The sequence below is a fragment of the Lissotriton helveticus genome, chromosome 12, assembly GCF_964261635.1.
Source record: "Lissotriton helveticus chromosome 12, aLisHel1.1, whole genome shotgun sequence".
NCBI classification, from domain to species: domain Eukaryota; kingdom Metazoa; phylum Chordata; class Amphibia; order Caudata; family Salamandridae; genus Lissotriton; species Lissotriton helveticus.
The window spans coordinates 567,588,665-567,608,916 of record NC_136073.1 but is presented as its reverse complement, the minus strand read 5'-3'; the positions used below and the strand labels follow the sequence as shown (position 1 = coordinate 567,608,916).

At 47.6% G+C, this 20,252-nt stretch overlaps 1 protein-coding gene across 1 annotated transcript in view; it reads right to left on the bottom strand.

Moving 5' to 3' along the window:
* Positions 1-20,252, bottom strand: part of LOC144797756 (exocyst complex component 3-like protein) — a 199,864-nt gene that overhangs the window by 150,398 nt on the left and 29,214 nt on the right. The window contains exon 2 of the mRNA XM_078668517.1: positions 6,415-6,575. Coding sequence (XP_078524643.1) covers positions 6,415-6,575 — 161 coding nt within the window. The remainder of the gene's footprint in view (positions 1-6,414; positions 6,576-20,252) is intronic.

The window sequence follows — 20,252 nt, the reverse complement described above, 5'->3', positions numbered from 1 at the left end:
CATAGGGAGTGGAGAGTGCATAGGGAGTGGAGAGTGCATAGGGAGTGGAGAGTGCAGAGTGCAGAGTGCATAGGGAGTGGAGAGTGGAGAGTGCATAGGGACTGCAGAGTGCATAGGGAGTGCAGAGTGGGGAGTGGAGAGTGCATAGGGAGTGGAGAGTGGGGAGTGGAGAGTGCATAGGGAGTGGAGAGTGGGGAGTGGAGAGTGCATAGGGAGTGCAGAGTGGATAGGGAGTGGGGAGTGGAGAGTGCATAGGGAGTGCAGAGTGGATAGGGAGTGGAGAGTGGAGAGTGCATAGGGACTGCAGAGTGGATAGGGAGTGGAGAGTGGAGAGTGCATAGGGACTGCAGAGTGCATAGGGAGTGCAGAGTGGGGAGTGGAGAGTGCATAGGGAGTGCAGAGTGGAGAGTGCATAGGGAGTGCAGAGTGGAGAGTGCATAGGGAGTGCAGAGTGGAGAGTGCATAGGGAGTGCAGAGTGGAGAGTGCATAGGGAGTGCAGAGTGGAGAGTGCATAGGGAGTGGAGAGTGCATAGGGAGTGCAGAGTGGAGAGTGCATAGGGAGTGCAGAGTGGAGAGTGCATAGGGAGTGCAGAGTGGAGAGTGCATAGGGAGTGCAGAGTGGAGAGTGCATAGGGAGTGCAGAGTGGAGAGTGCATAGGGAGTGCAGAGTGGAGAGTGCATAGGGAGTGCAGAGTGCATAGGGAGTGCAGAGTGCATAGAGAGTGCATAGGGAGTGGAGAGTGCATAGGGAGTGGAGAGTGCATAGGGAGTGGAGAGTGCATAGGGAGTGCAGAGTGGGGAGTGGAGAGTGCATAGGGAGTGCAGAGTGGAGAGTGCATAGGGAGTGCAGAGTGGAGAGTGCATAGGGAGTGCAGAGTGGAGAGTGCATAGGGAGTGGAGAGTGGAGAGTGCATAGGGAGTGGAGAGTGCATAGGGAGTGGAGAGTGCATAGGGAGTGGAGAGTGCATAGGGAGTGGAGAGTGCAGAGTGCATAGGGAGTGCAGAGTGGGGAGTGGAGAGTGCATAGGGAGTGCAGAGTGGAGAGTGCATAGGGAGTGCAGAGTGGAGAGTGCATAGGGAGTGCAGAGTGGAGAGTGCATAGGGAGTGCAGAGTGGAGAGTGCATAGGGAGTGGAGAGTGGAGAGTGCATAGGGAGTGGAGAGTGCATAGGGAGTGGAGAGTGCATAGGGAGTGGAGAGTGCATAGGGAGTGGCGAGTGCATAGGGAGTGGAGAGTGCAGAGTGCATAGGGAGTGCAGAGTGCAGAGTGCATAGGGAGTGGAGAGTGCAGAGTGCATAGGGAGTGGAGAGTGCAGAGTGCATAGGGAGTGGAGAGTGCAGAGTGCATAGGGAGTGGAGAGTGCAGAGTGCATAGGGAGTGGAGAGTGCAGAGTGCATAGGGAGTGGAGAGTGCAGAGTGCATAGGGAGTGGAGAGTGCAGAGTGCATAGGGAGTGGAGAGTGCAGAGTGCATAGGGAGTGGAGAGTGGAGAGTGCATAGGGAGTGGAGAGTGGAGAGTGCATAGGGAGTGGAGAGTGGAGAGTGCATAGGGAGTGGAGAGTGCATAGGGAGTGGAGAGTGCATAGGGAGTGGAGAGTGCATAGGGAGTGGAGAGTGCATAGGGAGTGGAGAGTGCATAGAGTGGAGAGTGCATAGAGAGTGGAGAGTGCATAGGGAGTGGAGAGTGCATAGGGAGTGGAGAGTGCATAGGGAGTGCAGAGTGGAGAGTGCATAGGGAGTGCAGAGTGGAGAGTGCATAGGGAGTGCAGAGTGGAGAGTGCATAGGGAGTGCAGAGTGGAGAGTGCATAGGGAGTGCAGAGTGGAGAGTGCATAGGGAGTGCAGAGTGGAGAGTGCATAGGGAGTGCAGAGTGGATAGGGAGTGCAGAGTGGATAGGGAGTGCAGAGTGGATAGGGAGTGCAGAGTGGATAGAGAGTGGAGAGTGCATCCCCTCTACTTCTCTTCTATGGACACTTGTACTTCTTCTACTTCTCCACCAGCACAGTGTGTGTTTCCACTCGCCCGTGGCACTGGAGACTGAAGCACATCCTTCTTAGGGTGACAACCGTCTAGCTGGTCATTATGGACACTCTTTCCAGTTCTGTACTTTTATGTGATCACACTATGCATTATGGGGGGTGTAGTGTTGTTTTGATTCCATTAGAACACAGCTGAAAACAATGATTTGTAGATAAAAACTCTAGTCCCACTAAATCTTGGAAGTGCTTATTCACACACACACACATGCATGCATGCACGCACATATGCAAACACACTCTCTCTCCCTCAACAGGTGCACTACCTCCTCACAAGCACGGACAGCAAGCGTCGCCTTAATGTGCCACCCCAGCACAGTTTAACCCCCTCAGCTGTCAATTGGCCGTCTGTCACGTGACACCTGCAGACCAGACTCTGAATTTCTTCAGTGAAATCCAGTAGGGTACAATAGGTCTTACATTTGCAAGAGATTAAGCTGTTGGCAATGTAAATGACAATGCCATTTATTTATCTGTTTTCAAAACCAACACATAAATAAAAATTTTGTCATTTACAATGCCAATAGCTCTAACTTTGGCAAAGGCGAAACCGTTGCATTGTAAATGCTTGTTAGGTTTTGCCTGGCGAAAAGATGCGCTCTGCGCATCTTTTTCGCGCAGGCGAAAACCTGATGAGAACTGTAGTGGGGTTTGGGTCGGCCCTCGTCATTTATTGGCTGGCTCCATAAATGGAGCCTAGCCATTGGACGAGGGGCCTGTCCGTCAATGCCGGACCAGATTCGGGGGCGTTCCCGCGATTCTTTGGCTTTTGCCGACGTCACGCGACGTCAGCCGAAAGCCGGGAACGCCCCCGAATCTGTTCCGGCATTGAGCCGGCACCCGCCTTCCTGCTTGTTGTGCATCAAGCACTAGCTTGTTCAGTACTTCTCCAGCCTTCCATGGCGTGATTATCTCTCCCCTGTCACCTCGTCTGGGTGTTGCAGCTGCCCGGCCATCCTTTCTGAGGCACTACGGACATGAAACTGACTCGGCCCCTGCCGTGTACTGAAGCGAGTTGTAGGTGCTGCCATTCCTCTAAAACGGCTAAAAGCGCTTTCTGGGACATCGAGTAAGGAGCTCCTCGGCTTTTGCCGCTGCCCGCGTCCCACGGAATCTTCCTCGGCACTTCGAGGGGTTGATCGCGCCATGCCTTCCGGCTTAGCTCCGGTTGACCGGTCATGTGCAACCGGGTGCGGGTAAGGATCTTCGGAAGAAACAGGGGCTAAACCAGGGGCTTCAGCCACGAGGAGCACGGGCCCCCACGCGCTACATACCCCCGGTGGGTCTCGGACACGCGCACTGAGACACGCGGTATAATGAAAGCACACGAAGGACTCCGTAGCAATTGTCAGGGGTCGGCAGCTGTAACAGTAATAATAAGGGGGCTCGACGCCGTTGCCGTGGTCGGGGGTTGCGACGAGGTTAGTCCCCCCCCCCTCCTCCCATGTGTGCCAGGTCCATTTGGTGTTCCTGTACTTAGCCGGTCCCCTGCCCGCTCCGCCTACAGTGTGAGGCGTCCCCCCTCCCCGCATGCTAGTGTTGGCATGCGCGTCCGGCGGCGTGGCAGGGGGGCACCTGGGGATCTATCGTTTCCTGACAATTTTATAGATGGGGTATAAATGGAGAGGTGCGCTTGGTGGCGCGGCTGCATGGCGTCCAGGGGCTCCGAGCACGAGCCCCGCATAGGCTGAGCCGCTTCTGTTTGCTCCCAGAGCACTCTACTTATGTGTGGGCACATGCGGCGCCGAGCGGGGCCTGGCCGACCTATTGTGTTGGTCCGTGCGAGCTTCGCTGCCCTCCCACTCCCCCTCCCCCCCACCTTGGAGAGAGGTGGGGGTCTCAGGCCGACTGTGGCAAGTGGCGGCGGGTCCTAGTTCCGATTCCCGAGTTGTCCGGCGGCCCCCCCCCCCCGCCCCTCCTCATGGGTGCTTCACACTTGCAGGGCCCACACTTCACCGTATCCCTTTCACAGAGTCATAGAAATCGCCCCTTTTTAGCAACATTATTTTCCCATTGAAGCAAACGTTCGCATTGTCTGAGTGCACTGCATCATGGGAAAATACAGAAGAACAATTCAAACAAGGAACGAAGCATACTTTAACTATGGCCGCACAGGTCAACCTGTGCATTTATCGTGTATCCCCATTTATTTAAAAGAATGTGAGACCCTATGCAAGTACAGCCTTCAAAGTGTCTATTTAAGTATCTGCTCCACGTGTTGGTCACTCTGGTGAGTATAGAATTTAAATGAGGCAGTAATCGGTTGCTTCCACTTAAAGAGTAACTTGCACTTTTAGGGGCTTATTTACAAGGCCCTTACGCCATTAGCGGCAATGTTTATCTGAAAGGTAGAAGCAAGCCATATGCCCGAGGGAATTTTGTCCGTCCCTGACTGCTGCATCCACGTATTATCTCAACCCTAGTCAGAATTGAGAAGGGCCTTCTTGGTGACGCAGTGGTTCGCTTTGCAGCCTCTATTTGCGGGGAACGCCGGGTTGTAACGGAAAGGGAATGCCACCTCTTATCATGAACAAAGTTATTCCGGAGGAATGTATTCTGAAGCTTGCATCGCAGTGTCTGTCTAAGGTTTCCTAAGCAATACAGCTGTTTATGATAGCTGCCGCATTTGTGTACAATATTGTCACAGATTGTTTTTGCAACTGTTCCTACACACTGATGAAAAATTAATTCAATCTCATATGGCTTCTTGATGCGATCACTTTTGAAATACATCTAGGGAGTGTTGAAGTATCTTTTCAAGGTGGCACTTATTTCTCATCGCTGCCGTGGGCTGAAGGCTGGGGCGCTCGACCCCGGACTTGGGAATCTGGGTTCGAGTCTAGGTAACGACGCCAGAAAACCTCTGGTGTTTAGGCCAAATCACTTAAGCTGCGCTAGAACTGCGAGATGCTCTCAAAAAAGGTGCAAATATTTTCATGGTCTGTGGCAGCTCCCTCTCGGGTTCGGGGAACTCTACTATAACACCGAGTCATCTTTTTAAAGTGATTAACTGTACTTGCACAAGTACTGCGATGTACGGGGCACAGAAAACCTTTTGTACCATCCCGTTGCCAGCAGGTTTTGTATCTTCTCTTGCCATCTCCTCAACAATCCTCTTTGTTGTCCGGGGCCTCTGCTATCAAAAAAAAAAAAAAAAAAAAAGCCCAGTCTGCTCTCCAACTCGCGTCACATCACAAGTAGGATATGAAAGGTCAAATATGTAGCACACTTTCCCAGTAGGTAGGCAGGTCAGGGAAGTGAAACAACGAATGCAATGTGACAGGCTAGGTGCAGTCCCTCCATGGAAGGCGTCAATGTGAAGGATGACGCGCAGAAAAGCACATCGTATGTATTAGGATGCAGCAAAAAATGATAATCTTAATAACCAATAATCAATTTAAATGCCGACATGCAATAATATGGCTTGCATTGGAGATAGAGCTTAAGGTTACAGTTTGGTCGCTTCCAAGCACTACCTGCTTGTGCCTCCATTTTCGTGCCCCTGTTGCCTGCTTGTGCCTCCGTGTGCCCCTGTTGCCTGCTTGTGCCTCCGTGTGCCCCTGTTGCCTGCTTGTGCCTCCGTTTTCGTGCCCCTGTTGCCTGTTTGTGCCTCCGTTTTCGTGCCCCTGTTGCCTGCTTGTGCCTCCGTGTGCCCCTGTTGCCTGCTTGTGCCTCCGTGTGCCCCTGTTGCCTGCTTGTGCCTCAGTTTTCGTGCCCCTGTTGCCTGCTTGTGCCTCCGTTTTCGTGCCCCTGCTGCCTGCTTGTGCCTCCGTGTGCCCCTGTTGCCTGCTTGTGCCTCCGTGTGCCCCTGTTGCCTGCTTGTGCTGTGTGGGTGTGTGTGGAGGGCTCTGTGTAGCTGTGTGTGTGGGAAGCTTTGTGTGGCTGTGTGTGTGGGAAGCTTTGTGTGGCTGTGTGTGTGGGGGGCTGTGTGGGTGTGTGTGGGGGGGCTCTGTGTGTGTTTGTGTGTGTCATTTGCGAGAGATAAAGCTAGTGGCAATGCCATTTATTTATGTTAAAAAAACATAAATAAAAATAATGTCAAGAGCAATGCCAATAGCTCTAACTTTAACAAAGGCAAAACCATTGCATTGTAAATGCTTGTTTCATGCTTCGGTCAATCTTGTTGTACAAGATTCCGTTTCAAGGTTGGTAGCTCCAGAGAAGACGCCTACATTGAAGCTTGTGCTTTATCTGGACCCCAGAGAACTCAAGGCCTCTGCGACAGCCAGAGACCGAACTAAAGCAGATGGACAGTATCCACCCCACCCGCCCTTAGCAGACAATTTAAGGCAATAATGGGTGGAGTTGACGCCGGGGTACGTTTTCCACCAGAACCCACCTTTAGCTGGGAAGAGATAGACATGTCCTCATCACCTACCTTCAGCCTGGACTGGATGGAGTTGTTCCGTTGCACCTCTCTCTTCCGATAGTGACTGAGCCCTTCCAGCTGGTCCGGGCGGTAAAACATCCCTGAAGCCCATTTCAAAGCTGCTCCCCGTGCGAGCTTCTCTGCTTTCTCCAGCTCTGGCCATTCCTCATCTACAGACAAAGCGGGAAGGGATCAGCAAGTTTTGTGTCCCATAGGATCTGCAAACCTCCCCTGTGTATGCTCTATGGTCCTTTTTCCTCTGCTTCTCTAGTTCACCCATCCACTCACCATGCAATCCTACCAACATACCAAGTGGGCCAGAGGGGGCATGCCTCATCTTTCATTAAACTACACTGGGTCCAAAACCAATTCCAAAAATGTGCATCATAAAATACTATGCAATAGTATTCATTAACTCTGAAACTGACACTCCGTTGGAGTAACCAGGCGCTCTATAAGCTGTATAATAATAACAATAAAGTGTCAAATTTGGGAGGGATAAGGTTCTAGTTATATTTATTCTTCTGGCAAGAGTTCCACATGATGTTAAATTGAAGCATGGGTGTTTCACTTCCTGCTTTTAAAATTAACACAATTTCTGAAAGCACAATATATTTTAAAAGAGCTAATTTGTTTATCACCTACTTTACTACCAGCTGGTCAAGTAAGTATTAAAAAAAAGCAAGCACTGGCAAAGCCAATAGGTATGGGCATGGCAAGATGGCATGACGGTTATTTTTTCTTGCAAGCATATGTCACAAAAAAGAAAGAATTAAAAAAGGAAACATGTCTCCGGATAATTGTGGTGATCATAATCCTGAAATAAAGTTTTAAATTGAACAATAAGAGCCACATTCAATTCTTATAGAACAGCGCAGGTGCTTCCTAACAAGGAGGTTTACTTAAAACAGGTACAGTAAGTGTTTGCTTTAATGCATATAAAAAAAATGTTTCTTATAGGCGCAAAGAAAAGGAGTTAATGGCTTTGATTTACGGTAACCTGACCTGAAAATATGGTTTAAAGCTACACGAATGAGTAAAAGAAATCAAGCAATGGTAAAGCCAATAAGTCCGGCTTTAAAGTGCCAAAGCATGTAAACACATGCATTGGCAGATGCAGCTTACTTGCTATAAATACACAAACAGTTTATCACAAAAAAAGGCCTGCCTGTTGCATGTGCCAGTACTGGCAAACTACAGCAAGAAAGGTTTGCTTTCTGTACAGCATGCGTAAAGAAAAAAAAGAACTGAATGTGACAAAAAGTATGATGAGTGAGTGAATCTTTCAGGCGTAAAATAGTCCGGTATGCATTCCAACAGAATCACTTCCCAGAAGGTGGAAGTATACAGCAAAGAGCCAATGGCATGAGGTGAGAGAGTTCCTCTGAGTGCAGCCAAATTCCACTTGATGTATACTTAAGAGAAACTGGTAACAATACGTCATGCAAACAATCCTGCTGAAGTCAGACCTAATGAAAACGGATAAAGAATGGAAAGGAATGTGAACATATGATCAGGCAAAATCCCATTACTCTCAGTGCAAGAGAGCAGTTGGTTCAGGAGGGCTGAGTTATTGCCCCTGCTAAATGCTGTGATGAGCGGATACAAAATGTGAAAGAAAATTAAACAGATCAGTAGATGAAGATGGTTGATCCAACCCTTTGTAAATATGGATGATTTTTGTATTCATAATTCTTATTTATTACCCTTGTTACATGAGACTAGTGAGATATATAAAGCTGTCTAAATGACTGTGAGACATAAAAATATGTACAGCATTTGTACATTTAAAGTAATCTTTAGAATTAGATCATGTATCAGCAGAGCACCCCATTTTGTCAGCAAGGCAGTGTCCCTAGCAACCGAGCATCGTCTAGCAGGTTAGAGATGTGAAAGCTGCAACCTATTTTTATATATTTACATGGCAAAACCAGTATATTCCCTAACATGCACATTCATGGCTACTAGAGGGCAACATCGGAATCTATACTTTCCGACACATACCGATGCTTTGATACTTACAGCTAAAAACACTACATGCCCTCAATGCCCAGCTAATGGCTACTATAAGATCTGAATCGGCTTTTCTAGGTCTTGCCTACGAAATAAGCACAAACTGTCTCATTTGCAAAAATATCTATTGTTGGTTTACAGAGGGCTTGGAGCCCGCCCGTTGCTTACCCATTGGTAGGCGTGTTGCTCATTTGCTTGCTTTTTATTTGTTAACTTGTGTGGGCTTTTCATTCTCTTCTTAATACTGGTGTCCTTCCACTGCTTACTTTTCAGGTGCTACCTTTTTCTTTTTCGTTATGAACTCCATGAGAGTGCATGTGTTTTCCAGCTGTCCATGTAGAATGCTTTTTCTTTTCCTCTCGGACTTGGACTGTGTCGCACGCTCTTATCCATGTGCTCCCCCTGCACCCTTCTGTTTTGCGCTTGTTTGCTTCCCCCTCCCTTCTGCAGATTTCTTGTTCATTTCTTTCAGCTCCCAATTGCGCTCACATCCTGACCCGTATTATTGCCCTCTTCCTCCACCCGCGGTCTTCTTTTAATTTATTTATGCTTTTTAATGTGGAGAGTCAAGTAGGAAATTGCTAGCGGTTTGTGTGCCTTACAAGAACTTTTGCACTACTATTACTTTATTTATTTATTTACTGATTGATTTTGGATCAGTAAATAGTAAATAAAATGGTGCCCGCAGCATTTTGCAGACATGCATGCGTAGTACAGCTAGTGAGTGCCTACAACATGATGAGGTAACACTGCTTTTTTTTTTTTTTACTTGTTGTCTTTGCTGTGCAGCATGGATAAAAGGCAGTGGCTAAACCAATAGATTCCGACGGCAAGCTCTAATGGTTTTGCCAGTGCTTCGATTAACCAGTCATAAAACATACACAGTGAATAAATGGAAACCCAGCATGTGAAGAACTTCTTTTTACCCAATGCCATATAATTGGCAAACCTATAAACAAACTAGAAAACCCAAGAAAAGGATTGCTGTCTGTTTCCAAGTTTCTTGAATGTAGATGTGGCGGTCAACGGTTTCCCTTTACTGCAGCCATGCTAAGAAGTTCCTCTTTCAGTCATTCCGTCTCCTGGTCGATCAATTAGCCATTAGCAACTCATTGGAAACTTGGCTTTTTGTCAATTCATAAATCTGTTTGCCGCTAAATACCATATGGCTGCAGCTTAGCGCCGGGTACCGGTTAGGGTAACAGAGTGTTATACAAATAAATAAATAAACATGGATAATCTATATCCATTGTAACAAGAAAACTCTCATCCTGGTCTCCATTAATAACGGGCCAGGTCCAAGCCACCAGGCAGCAGGATCAGGCCATCGCCCACCAGTCTCCTTGTTTTCTGCCCAAAAGGCCCCAAGTTTAGATTGTCCAGTAGACTCAGTACTGCATCGGGGTGTAAGAAGATGTTGGGTCCTTGGTGGTTACCTTAAGCTGCACTGAGTACCAGTTAGACTAGTCACATTTTCAGCCCAATAATTTCTTCTTTATGTTCTGAAGTTCCCTATGCTTCGCCTGCATGGCTGAGGTCTGCAGATATGAAAACCCTGGTCACTAAACTTCACAAATGCTCTTTACACACCTTTTGCGTGGCAATCTTGCTGTGAGATGTATTACCCATCTCCAGCGCTACATTCCCAGCTCCCGGAATTCTCTGCATCCCAGGCCCTCTTGTAGGGAGCAAAGTGGATCCTCAGTTGCATCATACATATATTTCCTAGTATCTCCTGCCCCAGAAGATTAAACTGCCTCGACATTCTCTTCTCAGGAACAGGTGGGACTCTAGTAGCCTGGGTCTAGAACCTCTTGTCGCATTTTCAATCCAATTTGTTATTCCAAAAGTAGCATGAGAGACACATCACAGTCCTTGAGGCAGACATGCCTGTATGTTATGCTCCTTCTCTTTGGGCTGTGTCTCCAGCTGTTCTGGTATCCCTCTTTTCCCATTGTGCAAACTTTGACTTCAAGTCCTCTACGCAGCTTTCCCTAGATGATTCCTTGTTTTTAGGTCTCGCCTGCCAATGCGCTTGTTTTTAGGTCTCTCCTGCCAATGCGCTTGCGCATTACTGGTGAGAGATATAGAAGGGGCACCAGAAAATCATACCAAGAGGGCTTTGGAATGCGGATTATGGTCAGTGCATGTGCGACGAGTGCGCGCTCGCTGCTCCCCTGCCCCCCCATCAGACTTGAAAGGAAGCCGCTCGCACACCACCATTTGTCTGAGACTCGGCATCAGACTTCAAAGGCTGCCGCTCCCCGCCCCCCCCCCCCGCCACAGCATTGCCGAGAGCTTGTCCTCACTGTAGTCACGTTCCAGCAAAGTTCTTTCATGTTAAACTTTACTTTCTTTTTACCAATTTTTGTCTCCCGGACACCCCTGCAATTATTTTTACGACTTGTGCCCTGCATGAAATGGTTAATTCTGCTCATTATTTACGTTGCTCGTGGGCAACGTAGGATATCAACGGTTTGCCTCACTAACTGAAATAGAAGTATGAATGGGCTCTTTTTACTGTCAAAAAGCCGTGTTTACTTGTAAATAAATAGCCATGAAACGAGGAATGCACTTACTGACTTGTGAAGTCTGAAACTCAATTGGATTCTAGTTAACGACTTTCAACCAGACGCGCTGAGTTTCTGAAAAATAACACGTTTCAGTTGCTACGTCCGCTTTGAAAACTACAACCTTTAATTATTAGTGGTTCATATGACAAGGCCATTTACTTACTTTGAAGCTATCTTATGAGGCCAAAGTGTGTTCCAATCTTCTCGCCGAGAGACTGAGCACGAAGCGGTCACGACCATCAGCTCGTTCTATATCCTGTTACACAGGAAATACATTACGTTTCTTTTTAGGTGGATTCTGGGATTTGTGGTTTCTGACTATTTTGTGAACATGGCTGTGCATAGTAGAATACTCGGAGGCTCATTCAATGACCAATGTCTACAATGTTGCCAATCTAGTGCGTTTTTGTGAACATTTCCTATCTGTATTATCCGATCTTTTTCGTGGTTTGGTAAACTTTAAAAGGAGACATTCTGCCATGTTGGCAATATGATTCCTTGCCGGGAACACATCGTCCATGCATTGTTGTCCACTCGGAGGCTCATTCCAGAGCATTTAGCTACAATGTTGCGGTAACAATGCGTTTTTGTGAACACATGGCATGTGTAAGTGCCCAATGTATTCTTGGTTTGCTAAAATTAATGATGAGGCATTCTTCAATGCAATGCAAAGAGGTTCTTCACTGGGGACTCAGCACAAAATCTGTTGGAGTTCTGTCATCTAATTTAAACCATTTGCCACACAGTTATATTTCATAATTAAGAATGCTTCTCTTTTTTGCAATAATGTCTCAACATCGCCACCTCTAGGTGGTGCTTTGATTCCTAGAAAGACTGTCCAAATGAATTCTTTTTCAGAGTGATGTTTCTCAAAAAAATGTGGTACCCGTGATGCTGAAATAACTTTTTGCTTGATCCGTGAACTATGTTGGACGATCCTCTGGTTGATTTGTTGTTTGGTTTTACTCATGTACAGCTTCGGGCTAGGACATTTAATGGCGTACACAACGTTTTTAGGTCTCGGCCTAAAGCATTGCTTTAGCAATGCTTGTTTGTCGAGATTCTAGTAAGCGGTCCGAAAAGTCTACCAAAACAGTGGGTTAGACACAGTTCATGTGATCTATGCGCTTGCACAAACCGGCCACATAACACACCACCATTTGTCTGTGCCTCGCATCAGACTTCCAAGGCTGCCGCTCCCCCGCCCGCCACATCAGACTTCAAAGGAATGCACTACTCTCCCTATACAGTGTCTTTCCCTGCTCTCGCGTTGGTCTGGCCGTGTCTCGCATCTCCAGCCCCCTCATCCCACACCGTGTCTAGGCCCTCCCAGCCGCCCCTGTGGAGCAGCCACATACCTGACCCGCGGAGGTCAATAAACTGTGTAATTGCTGACTTCAAAGGAATGCGCTCCCCCGCCACAGCAACGACGACAGCTTGTTATTTTATTTACCCATCCCCATGTTTTTCTTCCTTTCCATTACGTCTTTTCCCGCTTCATTGCACGTAGCTTCCTCTTTTTTCAATTATCACCTTACATTTTCTTCATTTTATGTACCCTTTTCTTCTCATGTTTCTAACATTCCTCATCCTCTCACCCTGTCTCTTCCTATCTCTCTTCCTCTTGTTTCTTCAGTGTACACCCCTGCTTTCACTTTTGCCGTCTTGTTGTACAATTACAGATAAAAAAAAATGTGTTTTTTTTTTTTTGCACGGGTACTTGCATTGCATTGACGCAGGCACATTGGTTAGGAGGCATTTTAAATCTATCAAGTTGAGACCCGCATTTCATTTATTTACAATGAACTCTTTTACAGTTTTTGTTTGCTTCAGTGTACTCCGACTCTATGTGGGGCCTGGCACCATCCTGTGAGCGCGTGACCCAGTACCATCAGTCGGGAAGCAACGGGCACGGCCCGACGGCCCAGCCTGCTCACCCCTTTGTTCAGGATCCTGCTATGCCCCCGCTTCCGCCCCAAACACACTGGCCCAACTGGAGGAATCTTGCTGGAGGCTAACAGAGGTGTCCAAGCCCCCAAAGCAATGGTAATTAATGTTCGTTAAGAAGTCAGCTCCCCTGCTGTAATTTACCTGAACAGCTGAGAACATGGGTTACAATTAGTGCCTCAAATTATGCGATTCTGCAGTCACAGCATTATACGCATAGTTATGCATTTGCAGCACTTGCCGCATAATCCATTGCTCAAACAGAACCAAAATTATTAATAAAAACGCTGTTCCTGTGATGCCGCGCAGTGAGGCCCCTTCCCTGCAGTTGCCTCTGCTCAGGCAGTGTTAACATTGTAAAAAAATAAATAAATAATAAAATAATAAAGTAATGCCGCCACACAACATGCCACATTGCGGTGCATAATTTGCTTTTTGACAGCCCTTTAATTAGATAGTACACTGCCCTTATCAAATACGGGCCCTGCTGTAGGCTGGGGGTGGGCCCCGGCCTCACCCGCTCTTCCTTTGGCAGCAGGGGGGTCGCTTCACTACAGCGAGCAGTGCATCAGTGCTTCATCGCGCCCCCACCTCCCCCATGCCAACATGTGTGCCATGGCCAGAATCTGGGATAGATAGGTCCCTTTGCACTTTCAGCGCATAAGGTAAACGCTTGTCTTTCAGCGCGTGTTGTAATAAGGGACACGCGCACGCTTGTTTACATTAGTATGCTCGCCGTCGCCTTGCCAGCTCATCCTGGCGCTTTCACTTTCGTGGCTGTTCAGATTTCTCCCAGTGTCGTGTAATTAGTGTCCCATGCTGGTGCAGTATCGGTGTTGCCTTGATTGCCACTCATTGCAATTAATGAGAAACCTTAACATGGTCATGGAATCCAGAACCACGTTGCTCATTTGAGGCCGACAATGGAGCCCACCGTCCTGCGCTCGACTATTTGCAGACAAACCAGGTAAGTACATGGTTGGGACTAAAAAGTACAGCAAGGAAAGCAATAAAGAGGAATTCATTGTGCTTTCTCCTGGGAGGGTGGGTGGGGGAGGCTTGCCTTGTCATTCAGTAATTGCATGGGTTGCTTGATGTGTTTTTTTCCATTAAATGATGCTCTCTGCTTATTAAAGGGACTCAGTTGCAGAAGTAAACTGCAATTTATGGCGCAAAAAAAGCAAATGATTTACTTCTGGTGGAATTCGGCAGAGCTTTTAAAGAATTGCTTATGTGGGCCCCGCCGGCCTGGGGAGGCTTCGAAGAGCCCTCTGCAGTGGGGAGGCTTGGGGGTCCTCGTGTTTTCTAATACTGACCCCTTACGTAGCGCTCACCACAGCTGAAAGTTCTCTAGGCATGCATTTTTGCACTGTATGCTGGGTTTGACATTGTCTCTTCATTTCCTGTGGACAGGCACACTCGCATCACCATTATGTCTCTTACTATTACAAGAGCACTACATGTTACACCCTCCCTTCTATAGTATACTACCTGACCCTTGTTCTTCCTTTCCATTACGTCTTTTCCCGCTTCATTGCACGTAGCTTCCTCTTTTTTCAATTATCACCATACATTTTCTTCATTTTATGTACCCATTTCTTCTCCTGTTTCTAACATTCCTCATCCTCTCACCCTGTCTCTTCCTATCTCTCTTCCTCTTGATTCGCGCTGTCCTTTTATCCACTTTCTTTCGCTCTGTCATAAGCTGCACTTTTCCTTTTCCAAAGCCCTGTTTTCGCCTCCCACTCGTATCTACCTCCACTGATCCTTTCCTTCTTATATTTTGTATGCAAAAAAAAATTCTCCACAAACAGCACTTTTATCCAGTCTCGCCTCTGGCTGTCTTTACATGCTGTGAAATCAGTAAAGACTAGCCTATTTGTGAATTTGCATAGACTCAAGACTGTAAGACAAGGCAGAAACCCTTTTGTTTGTTCATGAAGCCCTCACCCACCAATCTGGTTGGTGGCATGCTTCATCATCGGGCCCACCCAGTGACACCGAGTGTGTCCCGGGTGTGCTTCGACGCCTGAATACAGCGGAGCAGGTATGTTTCTGAGTGTGCAGTGTAGTGACGTGAAGGTGAAAGTTTAAAAGCTATACAGGGATCCCAGTACCCGAGGGTAAATTATATTTTAATAACTGGGCCACTGTTAGCATTAAAAAAGGCTGATGGGTGTTATAGGGGTGTTAATTAGGGTCTCCTACATCCAGGTGTGGTCTACATGTTTCAGCCAGGCCTTTATGATTAAAACTGGCTTTCCTCAGGACCAAAGTGTGTAGGTGCAGATGACTTAATTTTAAGTGATTGTGTAATTTTGAAAATGTGTAGCACTCACTGAGGTTCTTTACATGTGTGAGGGGGATTCCCTCTTAGAGCATTAGTTGGATTGTTGCCAAATTAGCCCTATGGAGTAGTCCGGCAGAGGAGTGGACCGAAACTTTCGGTCAGTGTCTGCGTTGAACCTCTTGTTGTCTCTGTGGCCTGTCCTATAGGACACCACCAGATCACTATAGGACACCACCAGATCACTATAGGGCACCACTACATCACTCTGGGACACCACCACATCACTCTGGGACACCACCACATCACTCAGGGGCACCTCCACATCACTCAGGGGCACCACCACATCACTCTGGGGCATCACTCGGGGGCATCACTCAGGGGCACCACCACATCACTCAGGGACACCACCACATCACTCACAGACACCACCACATCACTCAGGGACACCACCACATCACTCTAATACACCACCACATCACTCAGCCCAACCACATCATCACTCAGCACCACAACCGCACTGTCCTTACTTGCATTAGGAAAGTGTAAGCTATTGGCTTTGTGAATAATAATGCTATTAATTTATATATTTTCAAAGCAAACACATATTTTAAAAAAAAATCATTTACAATACCAATAGGTCACACTTTCCTAATGCGAGACCTATTGCATTGCAAATGCTTGTTATAAATGTATAATGGACTCCACATCATCCCTTAGGTCCAATGGAAAAGTTAGATTCGGCAGATGGGTGTCTATGGGACTTATATGATGCGGATATCTGTAAGGGCTAGAAAAACTAGATTTCTAGATTTCTCTTGGGAAGACACAGGTTTGATTCACCATCGTTACAGACCACCTACCTCTCAGTTGTCATCTCCAGTATCCACTCGCAAAGCTATCCCTGCAGTGGTCATTCAGCAGACAGGCTCTTAAGGCTAAAACCAGGCTGACCCGGTCTGGGCTCATCAAAGTCCCCCCAGCTCACCAGTTGCCACATTGGCTTGGTGGCGTTAGACCCGACCCGCAGTGGTTCCAGTTTGATGCAGGGCTATCTCCAGATTTGCATTGCAGTGCTCACTCTATGTTGTGTCGAGGCTTCACTCAGGAGCCTCTCTATGTTCAGCCTATTGTGCTGCCGAAGCTGGGATCTCAAGCTCCAGCCACGCAAGCTAGCGCCATTTTAGATTTCTCAGCGAGCAGAGCTTACCTTCTCTTTTCCTGGCTTAACTTGCTACGTCAACTTTTTGAACCCACCCAGGTTTCTAAAAACCGGAACCAGGCCTAATGTGGGACCCGAGCCAAGGAATATCTACAGCCCTGCCAAGTACCACGCATCAGGGGTTAGACTAACGCACATTAATGTTAGTGTTCGCATCACTCACTGAAATGCATTAGTCATGCATTTGGTTACCTCCTTTACCATGTAGGGATTAACAAGGCACTGTGCTTTCCGAAGCATGCTGGTGCGCTGCACTTAGGGGTCGATTAGGATCGCGGACGGACTTGAGTCCGTCCGCGACCCCTGAGGAGGAGGGAACGTCCGCATGGGCTGCGGCGTTCCCTCCGATCTGATTAGGATGTGACCGCCAGGGTGGCGGTCACATCCTCTATCTCTAACATTGCGGCGGGTGCAGCTTCAAGCTGCACCCGCCCCAATGTAAAAAATGCATGCACAGCATTTGCGTGCACAAAGCGGCAGGCACCGCGCGGTGCCTGCTGCATTGTGCACGCAAATGCAGGGGGGTACAATAGGTACCCCCCATGTGCACCCCCCACCACCCCTTCACCCAGGGGGCCCGCAACGGGCCCCCGAAGTGAAGGTCCGTATGCTTTTTCACGGCGGAAAAGCCGCCGTGGAAAAGCATAGAATTACAGACATCCTAATATGCCTGGCGGTGTCTGATAGACACCACCAGACATGTTAGTGCTTTTCTGCCGCGGTCGCCTTCCGACCGCGGCGGAAAAGCTGTGGACAGATTATCAGACCCACCAGCCATCCTAATTTGGCGGTGGGTCTGTGGAGGCTCCGCTGCGGTTTTCCCGCATCCTCCGGGCCGGCGGTGGCTTCCGCCGGCCCGGAGGATGCGGGAATTCCGCAATCATAATGACCCCCTAAGTGTGTGCTACCAAGGCTCTCTGCATCAGGCTGCCTTTCAGGCACTTCACATTGTAATAGCCTGTTGGTTGGGATGGGGCAGCTCATTCGGGTGTTGCTATGGTGACCTGGGGCCCGTGCAATCTTAGACTCACTTCTTGGGTACCTGGTGCAGTAAAAACAAGTTGTCCGCGTGGCCCAGAATGTCTGGAATCACTCATGGCATATGGCGCTAGATCAATCTAGCTGCAGGTGGCTCGGATGAGCCTTTAAATACACAAAGTGCAAGTGCCGGGTCTAGCCTAACAAGAACCCTGGAGCCTTTTCTTGTTTTCCGGCTCCTAAAACTACTGAGCTATCTACCAAAATGCAAGTAATCTTAATTGATCAACAAAGCAGCACGTGTGGCATATAAGGCATGCAACAATAAGAACTAAAGACGTACGTCATTTAGGGGTCGCAGCTGCGAACCCTGACTTGCCTCTTGCATATGCCTTTGCGACCCTGGCCTCAGAGGTGGCAAAATCAGTGCTTGGAACACAGAAGCAGCTCACGCTAATGGACGTTGTTTGATTATCCATTTTTCTGGTTTTCCGTTACATTTGTATTACACAAACAGTGAATAATATTATTCACTATTAGTGTAAAAAAAACTGAGAATAGTTACCTGGAATATGACCCTATCGGACAGTTACGTTAAGTTAAAAATGCTTTTAAATTAATGTTGTATGCATGCTTGTAGGTGGGTGATTTTATCTGAGAGAGAGTGTGTGAATGTGTGTGTTTTTGAGCGTGTGGGTGTGTGTGTATGTTTAAGCGTGTTTGTGTGTGAATGTGTGTGTGTGTGTTTAAGCGTGTGTGAGTGTGTGTGTGTCTCAAAGTAAAGGTCAAATCGTGTTTGATGACACTTCCGCTACCCTGGCATTTTGGTGAATTGACGCCCATGACTAAAGAGTTGTAAATGGCAAGTAGTAAGGCACCGTTCTGAACTTGCTGTCCCTAAAATATCTTGCTGCAAATCAACATTACCCGTCCTCACCTGAACATCTGCCACCACCTATTATCTCAAGACCAAAGCCAGCTTTGCCAGGTGAAAGTGCACACTACAGAGAGCTACAGCTACCTCAAACACACACCCATGGTAGTAGCTCCAACCCTCGGTGCAGTAAATGCAAAGCTGAAACTCAGATTGCTCCCAGGTCCATAACGCAACTCACTCCATCTGCATATACTTCAAGACCACTAAAGCACACGGACATACATCACCTCAGTAGCATAGTTCATATTCCGCTTGAATCCAGTGGCAAAGTGAGCTAGGGACCTACGTCTGGTCATACCCTGCCAACTTAGGGCGAACAAAGCAAACACAAGGAAATGCTGAACGGAGCGTTGAAACTTTCAAGCTAGCCTGGCTGATGAGGGGTGTTACCCCAAAATCGGTCCCAGGATGCGTGTTTCCGGTCCAGGGAAGAACTGGCTTTGCAGTTCGGGCTGGACTGTTCCCATGAGGAACAGGGTCAAGACTGATTTGGATATGGTTAGCTCTGAACTGGGGTAGTGAAGTGAGCTACAGAACGATGATGGATTCAATCCAGATCTAATAGTGGCTGGGGGTGTCTGAAAAGTTTCAGCACCCCGTCCATCATCTCCTTGTGTTTGCTTGTTACGCAGAAGACATGAAAGAAATACTTAATGTGCATTTGTACACTACATCTTCTCCCTATTTACACAGATAAAACTAATACACATGCAAATCTTTAAACCTTGTGGGTAAAGAGCAATTGCGTGATAACCTGGAATTATTATTGAGTGTGAAAGAATTTTCGTCGTCACATTTCCCAAAAGACCCCATATCATTATGTTGAATGGGAGATTCAACTTGAGGGTCCTGGGCATTAGGAACATTAGAACTTACAACTGGTAATGAATCCAAGTTAGCAACAGGAAGTGCTCTTTCTCCTAAGGACAGACCCCCCAGGATTTTGCGGCTTTGGGTGGCAAATTTTGCAGCCCCAAAAAGCAAAATTTGCATGCCAAAACTCAAAATGTGCGATATTTTTGCACAGGGCAAAAAGTGTGCCCGCCACAAAAATACTGAAGGCTTGTGCTTGCTCACTGCTGGAGACTGTGTTGAGTCACAGTCTGTAACGATGCAGAGTCTTCAGTAGCACAGCGCCTGGAATCAGAGGATGCCAAAGAAAGCAGATTACAATATGAAACCATCTCAGACATCCTACGTGTGCAGGGCAGCAGGGGCAGCAGGGGCAGAGGTAGGGAGGGTGGGGGTTGGCAGCAGAGAAGGTGGAGGGTCTGTTAAAAAAAAGAAATTGGAGACATGGGGGAGGTTAGGGGTTAATGGGAGACAATGGCGATCCAAGTGAGAGAAGGGCAGTGGAGGGTGGAGGTCAGGCGAGCCTAAATGCCTGCAGGGTCCGCAGGGGGGCACACAAAGGTGTGAGGCAATTATTCAGGAGGGGGCTAGGTGCGTTACAAAGGCAGGCGACAAGAATGTAACACCTCTGCTGCCTGCTGGCCTGTTGCTTACCCTCCCTAGACTGGCTCAGTGGCAGCACAGAGTCAGTAAAGAGAGGGTGAACAGAAGTTTTTTTTACATATTTTGTGAGCACTCTTGTAAAAATCGCAGCATTTTTACAAAAGTGCTGATTTTGGCAATTTGTTTGCAAATAGCTAAATCCTGGAGGGTCTTAATAGGTGATATATCACATATAAGATGGGAATTGTCATCTGTTTCATCATTATAGTATATGTACCTGACAAGATCTTATTTGCTTGATCATGAGTCAACTTGACAATTGCTTTTCTACTCCACTACCCCTTTTTATTCACAAAGAGGGATCTTTTAACTTTCAACACTTGTACAGGAAGTGAGTATTTTGAAATCACCTTTCTTAACCCTAACAGGGTTCCT